At 40.3% G+C, this 23807-nt stretch overlaps 2 protein-coding genes and 1 long non-coding RNA gene across 7 annotated transcripts in view; 2 read left to right on the top strand and 1 right to left on the bottom strand.

The window, feature by feature from the left end:
- Window positions 1–2976, top strand: part of sema4c (sema domain, immunoglobulin domain (Ig), transmembrane domain (TM) and short cytoplasmic domain, (semaphorin) 4C) — a 123173-nt gene extending 120197 nt beyond the window's left edge. The window contains exon 17 of the mRNA XM_074670252.1: window positions 1867–2976. The gene's annotated coding sequence lies outside the window, so the exon portion shown is untranslated. The remainder of the gene's footprint in view (window positions 1–1866) is intronic.
- The window catches only part of LOC141790410 (uncharacterized), a 41336-nt gene extending 35556 nt beyond the window's left edge, over window positions 1–5780 (bottom strand). The window contains exons 1-2 of the long non-coding RNA XR_012598269.1: window positions 5705–5780; window positions 5416–5573 (exon numbers count right to left, since the gene is read on the bottom strand). This is a non-coding gene — a long non-coding RNA (uncharacterized LOC141790410). The remainder of the gene's footprint in view (window positions 1–5415; window positions 5574–5704) is intronic.
- Window positions 5781–5874: 94 nt separating this feature from the next.
- On the top strand, window positions 5875–23178 carry cdca2 (cell division cycle associated 2). 5 transcript variants are annotated; one of them, XM_074671334.1, is made up of 15 exons: window positions 5875–6276; window positions 6770–6962; window positions 7534–7670; window positions 11471–11636; window positions 11961–12109; window positions 12562–12693; window positions 15082–15211; window positions 15836–16164; window positions 16457–16508; window positions 16613–16687; window positions 18249–18376; window positions 18588–18647; window positions 18893–18961; window positions 21181–21322; window positions 21476–23178. In XM_074671334.1, exons 1-15 carry the CDS (start codon window positions 6274–6276, stop codon window positions 22396–22398), a joined length of 2688 nt encoding a protein of 895 aa, XP_074527435.1. In that variant the 5' UTR covers window positions 5875–6273; the 3' UTR covers window positions 22399–23178. The 5 variants fall into 5 exon arrangements, with proteins under 5 accessions (XP_074527435.1, XP_074527433.1, XP_074527434.1 ...); XM_074671332.1 differs by having other exon boundaries at window positions 18890–18961; XM_074671333.1 differs by having other exon boundaries at window positions 18585–18647.
- The last annotated feature ends 629 nt before the right edge of the window (window positions 23179–23807 follow it).

The following is a 23807-nucleotide window of genomic DNA, read 5'->3' as shown; positions in this document are numbered from 1 at the left end:
TTTTTACAGCTGATGGAAAAACCACTTCCATTTAATCCACGTACAGTATAAAAATGTGAATTATGTGGGCTTTAAGTAAACACCTCTTTTGCAACTAGAAGTGATAAGATTTACCAGTGTTTCTCTAGCATCACTTCACTTCTATCTCACAGACCATATAACGTTACTGTTGTTGTGTTGTAGTTATAATGCAGACACATTCCAGTAGATGGCAGTAATTCACTTAAACCTGCCACCCGCATTGACAAACAGAGTTAGCGCTGTGCATTGTGGGAAACAGTATGCCAGGTAGACTGGTCTATTGCATACTGAGAAATTTTCGTGGATGCAGATTTTGCAAGTTTTCCCATACTACCTACCACATACTGAATTTCAGCCAAAATAGTAGGCACTGCTAGTGTAGTAGGCGGTTTGGAAAACAGCCAGTGTCAGCTGAGACTTCTTGTCCTGAGTGGGTGCCAAAATCCCACAATCATCACAGAATCTAAAAGTTGTTCTCAGGAGCTTTATAAATGTCATTTTTATCTGCAACAAAGAGATGGGAGATAATGATCGCTCTATAACCGGTGTTTGTGCTAAGCTAAGTTTTTGTACTTGACAAAGCTATAAATATATATTTTTTTAATTGAGCATATGAAAAGAAACCCACACAGGCAAAATGTTTGCATCCCTTTATTTACTTTTCTCCTTTTTTGCAGTGGTAATGAGTTATTTTTTCTGGTTATTTGATTGAAATTTCAATTGATTTGCTCAGTTCTTTTTTTAAAAAAAAAATCCTTGAGATCTTGACTTATTTTTCTTGTAAAAAAATTTTTTTTTGAGAAACTAATACACAAAGATGTAAAACTAGGTTTCTTGTGATCTTGTGAGAAAGCAAGGTAAGATCTTTAAGAAATAAAAACTACTTTTCATCACAGGACAACTTAGTAAATAAAATATATGGTTGCTTGTCTGCCTCAGGCTTTTGTAGAATTATTTTCTTGACAAACTGTTCAAAACATCAGTTCTTTGCTGCCTTTATTCAAGAAAGTGACAGCGTAGCCACTTAAAATGGAAATTAACATCATCATCTGTCAGAGGATTATTCTGCAGATACTGCGTATAGCCGTCCAGTGTAAATAACACGGCCTGCTCTCCAGAGCTGCTCAAATTAGAACTTACTTATCAAGCGTAATACCATCTCACTACAATAGTGTTAGCTCAGGTCACTGCTTCTCTGTCTCACACAGCCACTGGCACGTCTGCAGACTCTTACTTTTGTTACATCATATGGTCTGCACCATTTGTCGAGCTTCCTTCTTATCAAAAGCTGACCTTGTGCATGCTTTCATTTAAGTCTGAGGAGACAGGTGCATCACAAAAACTACTTTCATTGCTAAAAGATAAGAAAAGGAACAGCTCTGCCTGCAGCCTGGATCATTTTATTAAAGAGAAAAAGTGTGCCTGATAAGAATAAAAAAAATGAACTGAGGGAGACCTTTGTCAGAGTGAAGTGTCTGTTTAAAAACAATGCCCTGCTCTCAAGATTCAGACACTATATGGAAACTTTTCAGACCAGTCCACTACTCAAAAGTGACAAGCTATTTTTTCTAAAATGGCTGCAGATTCTCATCCACTCTTACATAAAGTGTTTTTATTTCTACTCCCCAACAATGAGTCAGTAAGTTATAATTAAGTGTCAGAAAAACACCAGACTACATGATCTAATTCACCAGAAGGCCAGTCTGCTTCAAGTGTGATGATGTAATGATGTCCTGAAAAGTGTAACCTACTTTCTGCTCTGATTTCATGAAAACTTAAAAAGAAAACTGAAGAGTTTTTATGACCTCTCTTTTTTGCCCTCTCTCTTTCTGCTTTTTCCATCAGGGTCTGCTTTTTGTTTATGGGCCTTGTCTGTCGGGACCAGAGGAGCCCAGCATGAAGCAAAGGGAGGACAAAACCACTGGTCTCTCCTCACACTGTGTACAGAGCGCTGAGAGAGATGTAGAATATCAAAATGATCCCGAGCTTGAAGAAGAGGTACTCAGCCATCAGCACTCCATCCTAGTGTTGCATGATCCTCTGCAAGTGGACTGTCCATCTTTGATATGATCATCCTTGTACAAGTGTTTCATTTTGATCGACTTTTACAGACACTAAAGTGTGGAACACTAATGCTCTCTTTGAAAAAAAAAACACTAAATATGTCTGATTCTCTGGTTCAAGGGTTGTACAGGAATTCATGGCTGCGTTTCAACATGTTTACTTTTTCTGTGCCTCTTCACTTTTTGGACAAGCCAAAGTAGACTGCAGTTGCTTTTGTTTCTTGTTGAAATTTTTGAATTAATTTAATTTGATTTCAGATCGATATTTAAGTCTCAGCAGTCCGTCCAGTTTGCTACACTGAGCTGATGTCTGCAACTTTTCTGAATATTTTATCTGCAGCTAAATTCTCCCTCAAGCACGACGCAGAAACCGCCTGAGGCTGATCGACTTCCAGTTTGCTCTCTGCTTATGTGTCAGCAGTGATCTGCTCCAATCCTGATCATCTCACTTTATGAAGTAATATACCAAAACTTTAACTATTCCTTAATTTATAAGCCCCCCAAAACCAAAAAAGTATCACTTGATCCAGTACTGATAGGCCGTGTCCACTTAAATTATGAATTCGCAGGGAGCTTAAACCTTTCTTAACAGTTGGGCTTTTCCTCCCAACATTAGAGATGAAATAAAGGAATACAGGTTTCAGCTTGAGAATAATGCATGTGTAACGTTCTTTGTGTGCTGTTCTTCAGTTATTACGCATTTGTTGGCTTGTAATATTTCCTCTCACAAATGGCTTTAACTTCTGCTTTTTCTTGCGTTATTTGTATTATTCTATTATCAACCTGACTCTACTTTGCCCCATTTTTGCTTGTCTTGTAATTGATCTCCTTATGTTGGTTTTTAAAATATGTTAAGTAACTTATTTCACTTGTACAAACATGTTGATATTTATTATCATTGTACATATGTCCTTATTTTTTATATGTGTATATATACACAAATAAAAATAGAGATATAACTGAGGTGTGAGTATTTTTTTTACCAAGGAAGTCTTCAATCAACCACTCTATCTGTGAATATCCTCATATTATGTTTTTGTGGTTCAACACTTTTCTGTTTTATATAACATCCTGTATGATGCCAGCACAGTAATGACGGCTGGTTATGAATAATAAAAAAAACTGTTTAAGAAAGAGTCCTACGTGGGGAATAGTGTGGATATTTATCAGGGTTCAGATGGACTTTTGAAATAAACGGTTAAAAAAAAGTCAAGGCCCACTGATTGAAACACATATATTTAATTGAAAAAGAAGTAATTTCATTTGTATTTATCAAAACTTCATTTTTTACTGTTCTCTCCAGCTTTTAGACAAGAACTGACTGTCCCACCACAGAAATTGTTTGGAATGACATTGTTTTGTTTACAAAAAAAAAGACTTCATGGCTCAGTGGATGCAGCTGCCATTCAGACCCTTGCAAATATAACACCAAATCTCTCATTTCTTTTACTCGGATAGATTACATTTGCCTGTGATCAAAATACCCCATCAAAAGTAAAGTGGGCCTTAAATTTATTTGAACAGTTTGCAAAGCCACTAAAGGCAGATAGAGACTTGATAGAAATGAAACATGCTATCCAAAATACATTTGAATAAGCCTACTATCAATTAAATATTATGTTACCATAGAATGAACATTTTGGTCTGCACAGGCAAGGTTGCTTTCACCACTTTGTTTTTATTCTTGCAGAGAATGGACAGTCTATAAACACATGCATGAAATCCACCAGATGAAAGATTTACCATAAGAATGGTTTCTGTTCCTGAAATAGTTTGTATGAATAGTCATTTTCAGGGGCAAAAAGCGAGGAGGATCGTGTTTATGTGCTGTGTGTGCATCAATGCAGCTTTATGTTCTCAAAGGAAAATGTTCCTTCCCTGATGGGACTGATGTGGAAGAGAGTGTTTCAATGTACAATCTCATGCTAGATATCACTCAATATTCCTGTTTGTCACTCCTTCCCAGTAGGATCTAGAGATCTTGAGAGAGTAAGAGAGAGCTATATGTGTGTAAAACCTGAATATCTGGTCAACTTGGTCTCAGCTGCTTCTAATAAATAAATTAAAATGGTCCGACATCTTTAAGTCTGTGTCTTAGAAAACTACTTCAATGGAGTGTAGCTCTTAGAATTAAGAGGCAACATGTTGCCTCATCTTCTTTCTATGGGAGATTTAATCCCATCCTGAACTGAGGTGACTGGGTCTCATGGTATAAATTCACTATTTCTTTACAGACACACATAACGACAATCTGGTATAAAGCGTCATTATCGTTGTAAAGATTTGGTAGTAGAAGTCTAAATTCCATCATCGACCATCGTCTTGGTTTATGAGCAATTTTATATTGGAGCACTGTTAACTTAAGTGATTATAGAATTAGATTCATCAATTAAAATCAGCTTAAATTTGTCCAAACACATTGAGAACAAGTTAAGTTGTGTCAACAAAAAAAGGGTTCTTACGTAAGATAAATTTCCTAAAAATAATGATGACTTTAATGATCCTGGGGTAACATTTGTAGGGGGGGGGTCCTGTAATATTATGTCTTAACTTACGTTATAGTCACACAAAACACAGCCAGAAACCCTTGAACACATCAGATTCAACATCTCTATGTGAGTTGCATTGGTCATCTTATTTTTTGCCGGAATATGACTCCTCAGGTTGTAAACATCTAATTTTGGACAAGGTCTCATACACATTCATGGTGATTTCACACAGAGATGTCTAGAGTTGTCTTATTCTCCCAGCCTCTGACAACAACTGTGAAGCTCTCATCGCCTTGCACAGCCTCGCCTGGTGACAACAGAAGAAGCCACATGCTTCATGTGGTCGACAGGCTTGACTGTGAAGAGAGGCTTGCTGTTGCATCTGATCTCAGTGTACTCAGCTGTGCTAGAGACTCTGGAAATGCCACAAGAAGAAGAAATCTGTGTGTTTTAGGGTTGGTTTGTGTGTGGTGAGTTTGCTGAGCTCTAAAGAGGAGACCACACTTAACCCACCTGTTTGGGCGTATCAATTTCAGTAATGAAGAGAAAGCTTCAATTTTAATCAAAACGTAAAAAACACATGAAATATAGGTATGGGTCTAAGGGAAACCACAATGTGTCATTAACCTTGTTTAATCTTGATGTTTGTTGTCTTATAACCAGCTGAGTTTTCCTTGTCATCAAATTATGGCATTAAACTTCTATAAGGAAAAGCTAGTGTAGCTTCATGAAGTACGTTTCCCACTGTTACAGCCAAATGTCCTCTCTATGTGTTTGAAAAGAAATAAAACAGGTGCAAGGTCACCCTGTATTACATCCAGCAAGGAAAAACTGATAGTTACCTGTCTGGTTGACAGATTGAGTGGGTTTTAACTTTGAGCATCAGGTCGGCGATGAACCAACAGACTGGGAGAGTGTTGCCGTCGAGCTCCAGCTGTTTGGTTTAGAAACATCCAACAACAGATGGGGCCGTGCAGTCGAGGGAGCAAGCTCTGTCCAGCTGGAGAATAAATTGTTGTTTTAAATTATACCCCAGAATATGAAAATGGTCGATTTTGCGAGTTTTTTGTGCATCTGGGCTATCAGTGTTTGTTCTGTTATAATTTAGCAGTAGAAAGGAGAGGGGTTTACCTTACATCAAGAAATGAAGGCCTTTAAATTAAACGATATGCAGTTTTGTCGATGGTTTTTTTTCTGGTTCTTTGGGCAGATTGATATCTGTCGATCTGTCTATGAAGCCACTTTCCATTGGCTTTCGGATATCATGTGGTACCACTTCCCAAGTTTCTATTGGTCAATTCATACTGAACGAATCCTGTACCCGTTCAGTCTTCAAAATCCGGAAGTTAGTTCTCCGACTGAAAGAACTCCGTATTTTTGTCGACGTTTTGTACAACGTGCTTCGACTAAATTCACATTTTTACCTTTATGTGAAGTCATAATGCACAGTTTATTTGTACCATTTTATATGTATTTGTAGCTTACTGGCGTTTTCAGCTTTATTGCGCGGAGGGATCTATGTTCCTCCACTGCTCCTGCTGTGGAGCGAAATTCAAACTGGTGTCCACATATGCGCGTTTTTAATCGTTTATTTTTGTATGAGACATTTTAACATACACGCGGCACTTTTGATACAATTGTCTTTTTGGTTTTCTATGTTTCATGAACAGTAAATACTTCAACATTTACCACAAAGTTGCATGGTAAGTGCTATGTTTCTCTACACTCGTCTGCTGAGCCTCAGTGCTGCTGTTAACGTCCGCTAACGTAAACAGAAGGTCGCGTGGGACTAGTGTTAAACAATTTACGTGCCACATTTTCTGACAGACGCTTATTTTACGCTTGTTTTAGGTGTTGAGTTATTTAATTCTCAGCGTATGAAACCCATAATGAAAATGTTGAGCTTAAGTGCAAGCATGCTTTACGTCCAGGGGCAACTTGGCTAAAATACTAGCATCTTGGTGTAGTCAGAACACTATTTTGAAAGGTTTGTGAGTTTTCTATTTAGACAGTCATTTGGATATTACTGTTATATCATATAAACAAGTTATTCATTCATTATCTGTACACTAACAGTATCAGCTTCCTCTTGTTCATTTATTTTTCTCGGATGTACTAGAAGGCTAGTTTTGACACTTGTATTTTTGTAGTGAACTGCCACTGAGTGAGTGACTTGTACTCTTGTTACCTCTGCAGATGGCTGCCGTGGAGGTGAACACTGTGGACTCAGTGGAGGATCAGAAAGAGAAAATGTCAGCCCCATCAGAAGAGGAGTCCTCTCAAATCACAACAGACAAACCAGCACCCTTGGATTTCTCTGGGCTTACACCTCATCAGTTTGGCATTTCTGTTCAGAGTTTTACTCCAGCATCTCTGCCAGTCCGCAAAGGTGAGAGAAGTAGACTGTGTTTTATCAGCTTCATTGACTTAAGTGTTTAATTTGAACTGATTTGCTTGTGCTCAGCTTGTAGAGACCATCAGATATACTTTATGAGCTCTATGGGAGTATGTTTTAACCAGCAATAAAAGTGTTGCATTTAAGGATATGCCTATCCAGGGTAAAAGCAGAAAACCAGGGGAAATATTTCTGGTGTTTGAATAAAGATTTAGCTGTTTTTTTGTACCTATTCATTCAAATTTATTTTTGTTGCTGTTATTATTTTCTAATTTCGGTCCAGAGATCCACATTAATCTTTGTAATGAAATCATCAGTGAAAATTTTTTAGGCTTTCATTTCTTAGAATGAAACTAAAACTCCACAGGCAAATCAGTACATCGCAGTTTGAAAACCTTCTCAAATTCAATATGTTGCATATCAAAACTATACCATAGAGACTGATGTGCCCAAAACATCTTAACATGCTTTTGCAGCTCAATAAATAAGCAAACACAACAACATCAGGGTAGGTTTGTATATTCCTTACACTGCACTTTTCATTTATTCTTCCCTTCTATTATAGATAAGTCTCGTCTTGCACAAGTAAAGGCAAGACGGAGGTCAAGCGTTGGTGTCCGAGGCTCTCCAGAGACAAACTCCCTTATTCGCTTCATGGCACAGCAGAGGATGAAGACTCCACCAGCTCTCAAAACTCCAGAGGTGAGATGTTTTCTAAGCTTCTGTTGAGAAAAGCTCGCACCCTATAACATTATGGTTCAGTATGAGACAGATCTCTGAACATAAGATTTTTGTACACGCTCTGTGAAACAGAAGAAGTCCTGATACTGAAAAGAACTACCAGTATGTTAGGCTTGCAGAACTATAGATCATATTTATATAAACACTCTTACAACGTGAGTGGTATCAGTTAGTTATCAATTATTAAATGAGTCTACTGAGTCCAGTATTGAATCCAGACATATTGATGTTGGGGCACACAGTGAAGTACTGAGATCAGAAAGCGCTTCTTGGGTTAAAAAAAGTCATACTTTTTGCCCTGAGCTGCTGTAAGCAACCATAATCAGCCTTAGAGACACAGCCAGGAACTGTTAGTGTCGACAGCAGCTTTATGCATCAACGGTAGTTTAATGCTGCAAGTGAGCAGAGCAGAACAGAGAAACACAGAGCTCCTGCTGCGGCAGTGTCGTTTTCATGACAGAATGACTACTGGCAAGTGTTGTTAAACAAAGCAGATATTTTGTGTACAGCGGATTTTTGTGGCATTGAATATTCAAGCAAAGCCACCATCCACATGTAAATGAGTGGCAAAAGCAGTGCATCAGAAAAGGCGCACTCCAGGAAGTTTGTCAGTAAGCTCATGTTTAAACATACAGTACATGCATTATTAAGAAGAGATAACTTTGATTTACACACAACTTCAGCCATTTGCACAGCAAATAGCTTAAGATGCAAATATCTGGAGCATCATTGGCCTAGTGGTTCTTGCGCTTGCACCGTATACAGAGGCTATAGTCTTTGGTTGTTGGTACAACCTTTCGCTGCATATCATCCCCCACTCTCTACTCTGTGTATTTCCTCCTCTCTCTGACCGTCTAATCCAATAACTGTGAAACTCCTGAAGAAATAGCTTTGACAAAGAGATAATCAGCCTCTGAGTTTTACATTGGAACCTCTGGTGAATTTAGAATTACCCCTGACGTCAGAAGAACACGTCCACATCCAGCTTCAAACAATGTGCGTTGAAAACTTCAGGGCATGCCGTATAAATTGAACTTTAACATTTAGAAGTTACGATGCACAAAATCCGTTCTGATTGAGTCCTACCCCCAATATTCAAGGACCAGAAATATTCATTTTGATGTGTCTGCAAGAGCGAGTTTGTGAAGCAACATTAACTAAAGCCCTGTGATTCTACTTTAATTCTGAAGTCTTCAATAAGGAAATGCAGTTTATCTTGTATTTTGCTGGTGATATTACCATGATGTGCACTCTCTGTCAGCTCTACAAAGGCAATCAACTTATTCAGAGTAAAAGAAATCAGAGAAATCAACTGTTATTTCCATCACTTTAATAGAAATGTTATCATTAATATGATCATGCGCTCTGAGACAGCGTGTCAGATCTGACCTGTTGGATGCAGAGAGACTCCACATTATATTAAAGCTACTATTTTAGACCTCATGGCTTATGAAGCTGTATATAGCTGCAGTATGTTTTATTTGTTGTTATCATGAATGTGTTAGCATATTTACTGACATGTGGGTTCATAGCAAGTCTCCTTTCACCAGATGTTTATCAAAAGTGCTGCTAAAACTAGGGGCAGGAAAAAATATTGATGAATCGATGCATCACAGTATTCCCTGAACCAATTCAATGTGGATTCAACAAATCCTCCGAATTGATTCATCTCCTGGCAAGTGGAGGGGGCTGCACATGTTATTCTCATTGTATGGACGAGGGCCACATGAGACCAGACAACAAGAAAATGGCAGCCAACCAAAGGAGCAGTGTAAAGCCAGCTTCTTCAGCTCTGAAGTCTGACATTTGGGTTGTTTTATTGATCCAAAACATGAGGTGACATATACCACGTATGTTCACATGGGCATGAAAATTGAAAATCGAAGCATTTGAATCAATATGGAATCGTGAGGTTCTTAGCAGTACCTAGCACAAGTAAAGACCATCATTTAGATTGCCCAACACTGTCTTTACTCTGACCTGAAAATGATCAGAAAAAGCTGCCGAGACGGTCTTCAAAATATTACCACTCGAAATTCCAGAGATGCTGATATGGACTGGATTTGTGTTATTAAAGGATTTATGTGTCTCCAAATATGGTTGGTGATTTGACCTGGAGTTTTTACTTTACAAATTACGGACATGGTCGATTCAGATGGGATTAAAAGTACAGACATCCTCTGCAATTGTTACAAACTATCAGAGGTCCCCGGGTGTAACGATTCCTGTAAAAATAGGTCTTTGTCAGATTTTATGAATATTTAAAAAGAAATTCTACAGCTGACAAATATATTAGCATGTATTGATTACGAATGGTTTCTGTTGATCAAAAAACATTTTGAACTATTTAAGTATAGGGGTGTTCTGGTACACAAAATTTTCATCTGCACGAATTAGTTAATGTAAACATTTCCTCCACACTGAAAGTACCATACTGAAATGGTTTGGTATGAACATAAATATCTTTACACCCCTGTGGAAAACGATCTTAATGCACACTTTTTGAGCTACTGATCAAGTTCTGATGAATGTAAATCAGACGTAGTGACTTAACTTTCATCTTAAGATGATGAGGGACATTATATTAGATACTTGCAATCAAATGAGAACAAACCTCCATTATGTCATAAACAGCATAATAACATCCATGGCATTTTAATGTCCATTTATATTCCCAAAAACTAAAACTAAAGTCCTAAAACTAACTAATGTGTTGTGTTTCCTGACATAATTTCTCCAAAATGTTCTCAAACCATAGTGAGCATGTGAGGGTGTCATAATGAAGCTTTCTCTTCATTCACGTTGTGTATCCACACATCACTGAAGTGTCCTGGATTCAGTTATTGTACGTAGACAATTACAGGTTACTTTTTAATTGTGCTTATGAATTTCTCTTCAGTTCATACGACAAAACACCAAAGGAATATGCTGCTCCTCTCTGAGTCAGAGCACTTTGTCAGACCCTCAGGCAGGACTGTGGCTGTCAGGGACATCTTTTAAATCTTTGCTCAAAACATATCTTCTGAAAAAAACTGTTTTATTTTCAACATGAATTGTCTGAAAAGATTCAGAAATTTTGGACATTTATTTATGACAGGTGGTTGTGTTCAGTTTTTGTGTGTATGTTTTTAAATTTCTGGCTCTTTTTGACCTCAGTGGTATAAAGCGAGTAATACATTTGTTTTTGAAAGAGAAAGCTTAGACCAAAGTGTTTTTTCTTTAATCAACCATTTCCAAAAAGGTCCTGACTCTCATATCTGAAGATAGCATGTTTATGACCAATGACAGAGAGGAGGTGGGCAGTCGTACTCGAGCCAACAGCATGACTCTGCCTTTAAGCACAGTTTGCGTGAAGGCATGTTTGTTAAACTCTGCATGCTTTGAACAAAATAAGAAAAAAACATGCTACAGAGGTGGTTTGAGAGGATTCGCTGGTTATTGGGTAAATTTATCCTGAGAGAAAACATGTCAAAACCACAGGTGAGTCTGATAGGGAAGAATAGATTTTGGAGCTCATCTGTCTTGAATGAGAGTTATTATTCAGCTTTAAACAAATGTAATGGCTTATATTTCTCAAGTAAAAGACTCGTTGTGATGTAGCTGTCAGAAAATGCACAGCTCAGCAAACTGTAATGTGTCTGGATGGTGTGAGATAGATGTGCTGTCTCTCAGTAATACCACTCCAGTAATTTCAGAAGTCTATGACCTGTCAGGCTGCATCACTGAGCAGATATGTTTGTTTTTGCTGTCTCAACTCCCAGCTTGTCAAGAGTAGCCCCTTCCTTCCCCGGGTCGCCTCCACGCTGAGGCAGAAGATGGCCTCCTTCCAGAACCTGATGGATGTGGTGGAGAGTGAAGGCTGTGATCCGACGCCAAAGCAAAACAGCGACAGTGAAGGATGCATCAAGACAAGAGATTATCTGTCTGGTGAGGCAGCCTCATTGCCACAGGATTAATAGTTTGATTTCTGTATGAGGACCCATGCCAGGAGGATTTCTTTGTGATGTCTGAAGGCTGTGTTCAAAAACTGCAGATTAATGCACAGCACAGTTAAAGCCTGACTCTGACGACGTCATGAAGCAGTTTAAAGATTGGTCAGCTCCTTAAGTGGGACAGTTTTTTTAGTCGTTTTCAAGCTGTTTTCTACGATATGTTTATTCTACATTCCTCATGTCTATTTAAATTCAACTGAAGTGTCTCCAAGTCCCGTTTGTTTTCACATGTTTACATAACACGGCTTTCCCCTCTCAGATGGAGGCGGTCGTGACAGAGAGAAAGAGAACCACCCACCACTGGTGACACCCAGCAAGAGGAGGCGCCTGGGCCCAAAAGAAAGCTGCAAGGAGGAGATTAGAGAGGCCAGCACTCCTATGCTCCCCTTCAGTTTAAAGCAGCGTGAGGTACGCTCGCACTGATCGTGTTCTTACTTGACAGCTGTGAATAATTTAACTAAAAGGTTTTACCTCTTGGCTTCCATTGAATCTGCTGATTATTTTTAACTCCTCTATGAATGCCGAGGCTCAGTGGATTTTATTTGTTTATTTATTTCGACTGCAAGCATCCCGAAAGAGAAAAACAAGCACTCTACCCAAAAACAAGTTGGATTTAAGTGCTTTGTATCTGCTTTTATTTATTTAACATCTTGTCTTTTCTGTCTTTGGGTTTTAAACCCAGAACTTTCACTTTTAACCTTTTAAAGTGAAACATCAACTTTAAAGTTTTCCTTAACACGCTCAGCTTAAAGAAGACACTGATAAATTATTTATCTCTCTACTCCTGTCAGTTGTGTTCTTCCTGTTGTGGTGCTGTGCAGCAGAATTAAAGCAGTGGGAACTCTCAATCATATCCACAGGAGGAAGAAAAACAAGAGATTGAGACAGAAGGACCACTGACATCCAGTGACACGCTGGAAGAGGCAGAAGCATCCTCATCTCTTCATGTTGACTCGGAGTTCAAAGCTGCTCCCCCTGCTAAGAACACACAGGTCAGGTCTTAATCCAGACAGAAACACACACATACGCACTACACACAAACACACACAGGTGCACACAAGTAGGGAGTCAATCAGTGAGAGATGGTGTAGACTTTAAGTGATTCTACTACGACTCCCACCATGTTAACTCTGTGTGAAAAGCAGTATGACTTTGTGATGATGATCCACATGAAAAACAAAAACACAGCTGCAACCGAAATCAACAACTTTCAGTGGGATTTGAAGTTAAGTTGTTTAAACTACCAAAATGAAATGAAGAATGGTGATTCTTTCAGACAGAGCACGTAATGCCCTCAAATGTACTTTTGGATTCATGTTGTTTCCGGTAGTAAATGTTAGTGCGTTTCAGCTGTAGCCACTCAGAACCAGAGCACAGGGCAGCAGAGGGCCATGTTTGATGGCAGCTCTTACTAACATTATAAACTTTTAAAGTAGCATCTGAATGCTCTGTTTGTATTTTTTGTGCACACTCCACTGGGGATGTCCCAATTAGATCACATGATCGGAAAATGGGGCCGGTCATGTCGTTCCAGACTTGATCAGAAATCGGACATTACATCCCAATCAGGGATAGGAGAAATATATAAAATCTAAATACTGTAATAATTTGTCATCAGATCTATAATATTTCAAAACAAATGGAAAATTTGTTGAAAATAAGAGCTCAGCATACACTACTGTTATGTGGTGGTACAGGGTCAGACCATCTCAACTCCACACAGAAACAATGCAGGGCATAACATCACTTTTCTGCAGTGACACTGTTGGTTGAATGCCGTAAAGCAGAGCAGAACATGACAGGAGCTTAAAGTAGGGAGCGTGATGTATCGGAGTAGAAGTGTTGAATCAGGCCTCGTTATTGGCAGAAGCTCATACTTGGACTTGGGCGCAAAAAAAAAAAACTGATCGAGACATCCCTACATTCCACTGCAGTGCATGAATCAAGTCTTGGACTGCAGGTGGTCTGTTAAAGGATAAGTTCGGTTTATACAGCTTTTACATTGTTTATAGAATGAAATAGAACAAAATACTCACCCAGAAGGTTTTCCTGATCCAAGCAGTGCTTCGGGAGATATTTAGATCCAAAATCGTGCAGCGGACGTCCGTATAATGGGATTCATCGGGGCATAGACAGCGCCGCTCCTAAAACTGCATTAATCGTCAAAAAATTCGTGTTTTTCACCAACATTCCATCATGGTCCGCTCCGAGATAGTGCTCTGTTGCAGTCTGTGTCACTCCAGACAGCGGTGTGCGGCTGTACTGACCTCTGAACTGACAAAGACTTTGTTTACGTTTGTCCCTCAAATAAAGGAGTCAGCGCTCCAGAAAGTACTGCACATGCGCAGTACTCTCTGGAGAGACCTGTCCTGACCTGTCCTGACCTGTCCTGACCTGTCCCTCAGGTGTCTCTTGGTACCAGATGATAAGTGGTCAGTTTTTCTGCAGGGGGCAATATGGAAAAATATGGTTCAGATTTTTTTTTTAAGACAGGATCAGGATCTGGATTTTATTTGTTTTGGGTTTTTTTTTTTATTATTATTAATTTGAGCTGTGGATGTTCATGAAGCACATTTTCACATCATGATTAAAACATTCATTAAAACACATCAGTTGTAAGAGTTGTTGAGTTTCTGCTGAATGTACAGAGCTTTAGCTTTGAACAAGTAGCCTATGCACAGTCCAAATGTAAATAAGGGAGATGTTATTAGTTGTACTTTAGTTTGTTTTGTGCTCTCAACTGTAAATGTAAAATAAAACATAACTCACAACATGATCCATTTCAGCGAGATGGTTAAACATGGTCATATGAAAGCTATGGGGTGTATGAAAATGGACCTCAGGCTAAGACTTGGGACATGCCCCCTGTAAGCAATCCAGACCGATGGCTGTCCTCTGTCTTGTCCTACAGTCGTCAAATGTCCGTCTTACATGAAACTAAAAGGAACCGGTCATTAAAATTACAAATTAGCACTTGTGTCATTTTACCAACTCCTTTTTGGTTTCGGTGTATTTCTTTGTCGGTCTTTCTTTTCCTGTTCTCACTTATCCAGTTTTAATTGCCTGACTTTTTGAATACCCAGTTCTGCAGCTTTGTTAAATCTGTATTTTGTGTGTTTGACTACACATCATATTAATTGAGCATTTCCTAAAAGGCTTCTGTCATCGGGGAGCTATTAAAAATGCAGTTTTTGGTCCCATAGCTCAGCGTTAATGGTAGTTGTTCAGAAATGTTGACTTATTTTTCCTTCAGACTCTGTTTGTATGGAAATGTATGTTCATGTAGGATCAACTACAGTTGTGTTTCATCTTATGTTCAGCTCTTTGAACTACAGAGCAACAGATCAGGTCTCTCATGTATTCCCTCTCTCGCTCAACAGGACGCTGTCTTTGAACTCCAAAGCCTTCGTCAGCCGCCACCTGATGATCCTGCAGCCGCTTCACCAGCCCAGCCGGCATCCATCTTCCACTTCCCCTCTCTCCCCTCTCTGCTGGAGATGAAGCCAACAGGTAAACACATACTGCTCTCAGTGGTCATGCAACAGTAGCTGGCCTTTTATCTTAGCTTAACTCTGCCTTTGAGGCTCCGTACAGAGAACAGAGCCTGATGCAGTCTGTCCTGGCAGCCGACCAAGAGACTGTCAGTGTTCTGTTTGTAGAGAGAAGATTCATGTTCATTAAAAGCGTTTGACTTTCTGTGCTGGAGAACACTGTGGGTGTACAAGCTGAAAGGAGATTTTTAATGGTTCTCATGAAATGTCAGCAGATAGAAGATAGACATGGGATCATTTTGCAGGAGTCATAAAGCAAATGCTAATGTTTCTCACACATGACCTGTGCTAAATTGAGCAAATCTGGATTTTCCAATAATGAGGCTTTTACATTTTCTTGTGTGATTTGCATAGAAATGTCTGAAATTTGATGCAATTGCGAAACCACTGAGCTAAAAATATGTTGATACAGTCTGCTTCTGTCAGTTGATGTTGACAGCTTTGCCACATATTTAAAAGACACTGAGGAAGAGGAGCAGGGGTGCAATGAAGAAGGTTTACTCATAGTCTGGAGTTTATCCAGCATTAGGAAACGGAAAGATAAAAGAGTTTTGTTGAATTCAAGCTTTCACCGTCTTTACAGGAGAGGGTGACTCCTCTGGAGCATCCACAGTAAAAAAGAAGAAAAGGGTTCGCTTTGGGGGTCCACTCTCCCCTGAGTTTTTTGATAAGAACCTGCCCCCCAGCACCCCACTACAGAAAGGAGGCACACCAGCCCGAGCACAAACACCAGGCGGAAGTTTGCAGCTGCGCTCACTGCTGAAGACGCCACAAGGAAGTGAATCCCAAACAACAAAAGCTCAGCTGGACCTCTGCAGCCCGACTGTGTTTGGAGCTTCACCTACTCTCACAATCCCTCGTATCCGCAGAACCCCGACTGTTTGGGGGGACGGTAGAGACGAAAATGAAAAGGTACAGCAGGCACCATCATAGTTTTACAGTAACCTTCAAATCATTTGAACAATGAATAAACCTGATCGTAGTAACTTAGAAGGAAAGCTTACTGACAAGTTTGTCAACCTTCAGCTGCAAACACCAGTGATTTGCACAAACAGCCTCTGCTTTTTGTTTTTGTTAGTGTATAGATGATACAAATTCCCACAGCCTCCATTTGAACAAGAGTATTTTTCTCTCTCATAGTGCACATGTAAATGATAAGAGACAGTCTTTGTATTGAACCTTTATGATTCTCCTCTGCTCTCAGATTGTTTTCCTGTCAGAGGAGGACGTCGACTCTGCCGTGATAAATGATACAGGTAGGTGATTGCAGTTTATTCACTCTGAGCTTTCTTGCTTTTTGTCTCCACCGGAACAAAACCCATAACACTCCACGCTCTTCTTTTATTTGTTGCCTTTCCAGAGGGTACATGGGACATCCAGCCGTTAAATTTAAACAATGCTTTCCATGAGGAGAGTCTACCTGAGATACAAACGGGTGAGCATCTGGGCATTTTTTTCCTTTTTTTGCTTTGTAGTCGGTAAATGAGTTCTAACCAGGATTCACTAACATTACAAGTCTCAGAGCACTGTGCTGTCAGTAACAGTAAAGATAGATGAACAGATAGTCTGCTCACCTTCTAGACATTTAACTACACTACAACTCAGTTTACAAAGTCTGATTGTTGTCACATGTCAAACTTTAGCTCTACAGTATATTAGCTTGTCACTTGGCATCCTGAGAAAAGTTGTCTTGAACAAAGAAAGTAGTGTTAAAAACAAGATCTACTCTCTGTTTATTTGCTCTAAAACAAACCCACGTCTTGGTAAGAGCCATGTCTTTGTGACAGTGGGTGATGGTGATCATGGGAAACAGAGTCCTCATTCCAGAAAAATATAGCTAAACATAGCTTATTTCATAATAATACAAGAACCTGCTTAAACAATATGTGAGCTTCATTCATAACTGATGGTCTCATTGGAGTGGATTGTGCCATGCTCCCTACCTTATCGTTCAGATTCAGTCTCACTGAAGTTCTTGTATATTAAAGCCCCTGTGAGGAGTTTTCAAGTAATCTTAAAAAGTTCTTACTTCTAGATACATACCAGATCATAATTCACAACTTGAAATGAGATTATCAGAACCAAAGTAGGTTATTTCTTAATGCTATATCTTGGTTTTCCAATTGGGTCACTCAGGATTGATTTACAACACATCGAAGTCCTCATGACAACACCACACTATCTGACAAAGTTTAGCAGTGAGAAATGAGAACTGTGTTTTTCTCTGCTGATAACAAAGTATTGGATTAATTTTGAAGTGATGGTGGACAGTGGAACTGGATTGTCAAAAAGGAGAAGGATGACAGAGCAGAAGAAAGCTAAACGGGAGAAAGAGTGACAGAGCAGGAACTAAAGGCTAAAAGAGTTAAGCTGTTTGTGATAATGTTCATTCCAACCCACAGTCAGCAGTTATCCTGTAGTGGTCTGTTCAAACTTGAGAGTCTATCAATAAAATGAAGAGTGAGGTTACGTTTGCTCTGCTTGGTGGATGACTGGCAGGACATAAACAGGATTTACTGACGTTACATGTTTACGGACATGTCTCAGAGCACTGGGCCGCAATTAGTTTAGCATGACTATAAAAAAACAGAGTTCGCAAAGTTTGTTTGACGTCACATTTCCAACAATAGCTCTAAGTAACTACAAATAAATACATGACCTCATTGCTTTGAATCTGGTTAAAAAAATGTCTTGAACAAAAGAATGTAGAGTTAAAAGGAAAATCTGCTCTCCATTCATTTGTTCTAAAACATACAAGGCCAGAGTCATGTCCTCACGACAGTGGGTGCAAGTGCTCATGGGAAAGGGAGTCTTTATCCAATAAAAACATTAGCTTTTCTGTATAGTCCACACAGCCCTTTTAAGAATTCAATAATAAATGTATGTGCATTCACTGTGGTTCACTGTGTGCAGTGCTTATCAATTTTAATAATATCTACTGTTAACAAGGTCTCCAAAGGTTTTCATTTGATCTGAAACGCTGCTTTTTCCTTCAGAGTCAGAGCCTGAACCCAGCACATCCTCTCAGCTGGATGCCCTTGATGAGCCTCAGCCTCTGCCAGAGAAAGAGAAGCCGCTGGAAGTCGATGCTGAAGTAGTCGAATGTAGAAGTAGGAAGAGAAAGGTTTGCCAAAGTGAAATCTTTATCTCACTTTTATCTGCCGTCTTTTATTGTGATTGTGTATGCACACAATGTATCTGGAAGACTTTGTGTTAAATGTATTCAGGGAGCGTCTGCTGATGTGTCCCGAGTAATAACTACTCTCTTAAGTAGATTCCCATACCTCGAAATTTCCTGTCATACACCGTCAGCTTCTTAATCTCTTCCACAGCAGCCAGGACCAAAGTGTGAATCTTCCAGCGAATCTCCTGCTCGCTCCAGTCGAAAAAGAAAGGTTTGCCATACTCACAGGCTGCTTCCAGCTTGATCTCACTTGTAGAAATCTCCATGTACCAGATGAGATTGTCTTTTTAATAATTTAGGGGTCATAACATGCTCCCATCTAATCTACTGTTTAATTCCACTGGATGTGAACTTAATCACGTTGGAGGGTATCTACTTAGTGGCTGAGAGAGAGCGTGGGGTAGAGAGGGAGTCTATATAATGAATCCTCATGCCAACTCTGTGTTCCCTCAGCAGCCAGAGGAGAGCGAACCTGCGAAGAGGTCGACACGCACCGCTGCCAAGTCGGCCTCTGGGAAGATAAAGGTGAGCTGCCTGAGTCTGCTCGTTTGATTTCTCTTTACACCTCTTCACTGAAGGATCTGCAGCAAGTCTGTCTTAGAGGCAGGCGAAGAGCTGAGAGCTGCACAGCCTGAACGCTGAGCTGAGGCCGGGTTGAGGGGGAAAGGGAGTGTGTTTGTTTATGTGCCCCAGTGCATGTTCACCACAGGGGGTACATATAATGGGAACTCAACGTGGAGTCACGAATAAATTCAGAACATTTGGCAAAGTCATGCACAAGAGGAGACCATGCAACTTTAGTAGTGACTGTCTTTGGTTATGAGATGCACCAATACTGATCTGTGGTATCGGTTTTCAGTGTGTCAGTGCCAGGTAGATCGGTATCTGTTGGGACAGATTTATGGTGCCAATCCAGCTCAATGCCTTTTTTTCCTTTACCAGCACTCTTTGCTGCTTGATTTGAAATGTTGCCTCTGATGCACTTGCTTTGTTTTTAGCATTACCAGTCAACAGAGTAGAGGTTTACATTTGAAAAGAACTTGTGTACATTCAGAAGCTTTTTTTTGCTGGTAAACATTTTAATATTTCATAGTTTAAATAGATATTAACTTAAGTAATTCAAAATGCTCCATTTTTTGCCTTTTACCCAAAACATTACAAGTCTTATCCCACAGTAGGGCATGCAGGTTATTATTCAATACAGGTATTAGATTGATATCCGTATTGGTGGATACCAAAGCCCATGTATCGTATCAGAACCACAAAAGTTGGATCAGTGCACCCCGAAACTTTGTTTATTGGATTCAAATTGATGTTTTTTGCTCCAATAGAAGAAAATTGGAGATCTCAGGATCACTCATTAACAGCAGATGATGCAACAGTATGATAATTCATATAAACCACAGATGAAGATCCACACCTGTTGTACTAACCACATATTGATGATGGTGCACGTGTCTCCCATCCAGCAGATTGTTTTTAGTTGTTTCATCCCTCAGTGTGTCAAACAAGCTGTTTGGAAGCAGTCTGCAGTCTGGGCCGTTGTGTAGCTGCACCAACCCACCATGTACTGGGCTCAGTGTCTGCCTGGCTCTTATGTGGCTGGTGTGTTTTAGCCAAACTAGGTTAGAAAATTAACTTTCAGCTCAGCTATTTCACTGCAGAATCTCGTCTGAGCTGATGAAATTTAATAAAGCAGTGTGTGAAAAGACTCAGGGATGGCTCTGCAGAGCACAGGGTGTCGTACAGAAAGGAGCCCCGACAGGAAATGGGAAATCTCAAAGGCTTTATCTTGATATATTGAACACAATAATGCTCTGTGGGGGCTGAGGAACAACACTTTTACCTAAGAGCATCTGTAATGTAACATCACTTTCATTCCTCACTTTATCCATAAATCAAAGAGTGTATGGTCTTTATCCTTTTTTTTTGTTGTTGTTGTTGTTTTGTCATTGTATTGATTTATGCTCTTACTGTGTAAAAAGTATTGAAGGCAACCACAAGGGACAATAACCATCAACATACTTGACCCTTTATCCCCTGAGCTTTGCAATGAATGCCTGGACTTTTTAACTTATTTTGACTGTTTAACTGTCAGAAACGATCTGAGTAAATGCTTTGAGACATTTTCTTCTGAAATACTTGGAACTTTCCATATCTGGGAGTCATTTGTAATTTACAGCATGTAATGAAAGTAAAACAGTTTAACCTGAAGAAAAGGAAAAAATGGAATTCGTTTTCAGGGGTTTAGTGATGGAAGAAACACTGCAACCAAACAGAAAACAAAAAGGATAAACCAAAAACTTGAACAAAATAAAAATGTGCCATGTTACGAAAGGCATAACATACACACTTGCACATTACAAAGTACAAACACAGCATGGTGCTCTGTTTTAAAAGGTTACTACGTGTTATAAAAATTTAATTTTGCACATATTAGCACCAGAGGATCTTCTATTTTTCTGCATTTTCAGACAAACTCAGCTTCCTTTTCACTGTATGTTCCTTTTTTCCATCTGCTCAGCACTCTTTGTGTATTCACAGGACATACTGGCTGAAGGAAATATCTCAGCACCGTCAGAATTTTTCTGTTTGTGCAAACCATTTAGAAATTAAGGTCGTTCAAAGTGCGATTGCGCAAAATGTGTCGGCTGGTACATCCAGAGTTAAAGGGTTAACTTACACAGATATGTCAGTTTAAACTAAAAATGTGGATTCTAACAATGCAGCTTTTCTTTTCATAGAATAACTCCACGTCAGCACGTCGGTGGAATAAGGACGTTGATCGCTCCCTGTATGGATCTCGGGCATACGCCTCCAAGAACCCAACCCTGAGCCCCATCACAGAGAGGTTCTTCTTCAGCAGCCAACAGACCCCAACCTCAGGTAAAACCTGAACAAACTACTTTCTATGATGATACAGCTAGTTATAATTAAAGGCTCTGTGATACTCAGTTTCCCATGAGCACCATTACGCTCTGTCAAAGGCAAGACTTTAGTCAAGACATGCACTTGAGATTTTTTCCTCATTTCCCCCAGCAGCACCAAACGATGAGCCATGTGAGAACAACACCAAGGTAACTGCCAGCTCTCAAGTTACCAGTAACCACACAGAGATAAACCCCTCAGAAAACCCTTCAGAGGATTCGGTCCCAGATCCAGTCTCCAGGAAACAAAGAGTCACAAGGACAGGCAGGAGGCTGTCAGGGACTCGGGTCAGAGGGAGAGGAGTGAAGAAGATGAGGGTCTGTGCTGCTGAGGAGATAGTTTCTTGTCTCAGTGAGGAGCCTCTGAACCAGACAGAAGAGCACTATGAAGACCAAACCACTACAAACTTTGAGATGTCAAAGGAGGAAACACCACTGAGCTGCACTGCTCCTGATCAGGGAGGAGCTGACACTGAACTGAAGGACCAGACGTCTGCAGATGCACCCTGCATAAACTCTAAACTGGAATGTGACGATGCACCTTTAACTGAAGAATCCAGCCACACTGTCTGTCCACCACCAGAGGTAAGACGGGGAAAATTCAAGCGAGGCAGAAGGAGCTCCTTGTATAAGCCGGTCCCTCAGGAGCAAGGAAACCAAGCAGAGGAGCACCAAATGAGCTGTGACGTTCAGGAGTCAGGGCAGGAAGAGCACAAAGCTAATCAGGAGGAAAACAACATCAGGATCAGCTCTGACAGCCAGGAGGAGGAGAAGGGGACAGGTTTAGATCTGGCTCCCTGGCAGGCCGACTTTAACTTTGAAGATGTGTTCAAACCTGTCACCACTAGAGGGCAGCGTTCAGTGCGACGCAGCCTGAGGAACCAGAATTGCAACAGTGAAGGTCTTGCCTGGATGCCCTGGACGTCCCCTGAGTCCTCTAAGGAGTCCCGCAGGAGGACTCAGGGCCGCCGGCTCAGTGCTGCTCCACCTGTTCAACCATCAGACCCTGAGGAGACATCAGGGGGCGCTGAGTGACTCAAATCCCCTCATGGGCACTGTAAACTTTATTAATCCAGAGTTTTGTGTGAGACGAGTAATCCATCAAATGTTCATACTCACTCACAATCCTTTTCTTTTCTATTAAAGGATGAATTTCCAGCCAAGGGGTTGATGCTTTCTGTAAGCTGCATATTGATGTTTTTGCCCTCTGTGAATTGTCAGGGCTGACCAGTAATTTGTAGCCAGTTTCCCTCTGTTAACCAAATCAGTCAATACACTGAGAGCCCAATCATCTCTGCTGACCACCTCCTGATCAATACCCAACCACTCAGCCGGTAATCACAGAGCGTCTTCAGTCTCACTCTCCAAAGTCACTGGATCGAGCATCTCCACGTCGATACCTGCTCTTTGTGGATGGATGAAGATTGCCATCCTGCTTTCAGCATCTGTCAGGGAGGACTGGGGGGAGGGGGGTGTGAGGAAAGGAGTCTGACACATCCGAATTAGATTAAATTGCACCAGGATCTCTGTTTATTTGTTTTATTAGCAGGTTTTTAAAGTAAGTGATCTAAACTGTTGAAAATGCCAGAAAGGCTGTGTACTGGTGGTTTTAGCAGCTGTTTTTAATGTTCTGTCAATATGTTCCTTTAATAGCCGTTCAGGTTGTCAGTTTGTTCTTACAGTTGTGGCTTCAGTGGCCTGAAGTGTTAAATTACACCTTGCTACACTTCAGTCAAACTGTGCTCATGATTTCAACCCATTTGAGAGTAAATTCATCCAGATAATAAAACTCTCATTTTCTCCACAAATGTGATGTTCCAGCTGTGTGGTCACTTCGGTTCAAGCGCGGCAAGCTTTCCGCTCGCATATTCCAAGACCTTTTTAGTCATAACCGAGCGCACCGCGACATAAATTTCCATCCTGATCTCCATTTTGAACGCAGCCAAATCTCTGGAAGTAAATTGACCTCTAACCTCAGATTCCAGCAGTCACAGATTCAAATGAGCTCCTCTCCATCCGCTCCTCTCCATCCATCTGTCAGAAAGCGATGGAGAGAGCTGTAACAAATTGAGTTTCAAATTCAGTTCACATAGGAGAATTGGCTCCCAGAATGATGCATGACTGTAATCTATCCATCACAGGGTAATTGACTCCCTCCTTTTACATCCAGTCACAGTCGCTTGGCTGAAGGACACGAGAGGGTTGTGGCTTCCAGTGTGTGCCAAGGTCTACTCTGAATCCTTCCTGAAAGACAAATGGACAAAATCATGGAGCCACTAATACAGGTCTAACTAGGCCTGGTGGGGCTGCAGTGCCACCTGGTGGATGACCTGAGGAGCTGCAGGCTCTAGTTAGCAGTCAGTCAATTTGGAAACTACCAAACAGAGAAAGAAAAAGTACAAGGAGCTGATTTCAGCACCAGGAGGGGAAATAATGAGCCCGAG

Source organism: Halichoeres trimaculatus, unplaced genomic scaffold, assembly GCF_033239565.1.
Source record: "Halichoeres trimaculatus isolate MK-OKI-2021-1 unplaced genomic scaffold, fHalTri1.1 fHalTri1_scaffold_5, whole genome shotgun sequence".
Lineage (NCBI taxonomy): Eukaryota > Metazoa > Chordata > Actinopteri > Labriformes > Labridae > Halichoeres > Halichoeres trimaculatus.
This window is presented reverse-complemented; position numbering and strand designations above follow the sequence as displayed.

Bases quoted from the DNA above. Each gene is read 5' to 3' on its own strand.
- cdca2 (XM_074671330.1), top strand. The intron at 15,212-15,835 runs GTAAACACATAC...CCGTCTTTACAG, and splicing joins GCTGGAGATGAAGCCAACAG to GAGAGGGTGACTCCTCTGGA. The intron at 18,377-18,584 runs GTTTGCCAAAGT...TCTCTTCCACAG, and splicing joins GTAGAAGTAGGAAGAGAAAG to CAGCCAGGACCAAAGTGTGA.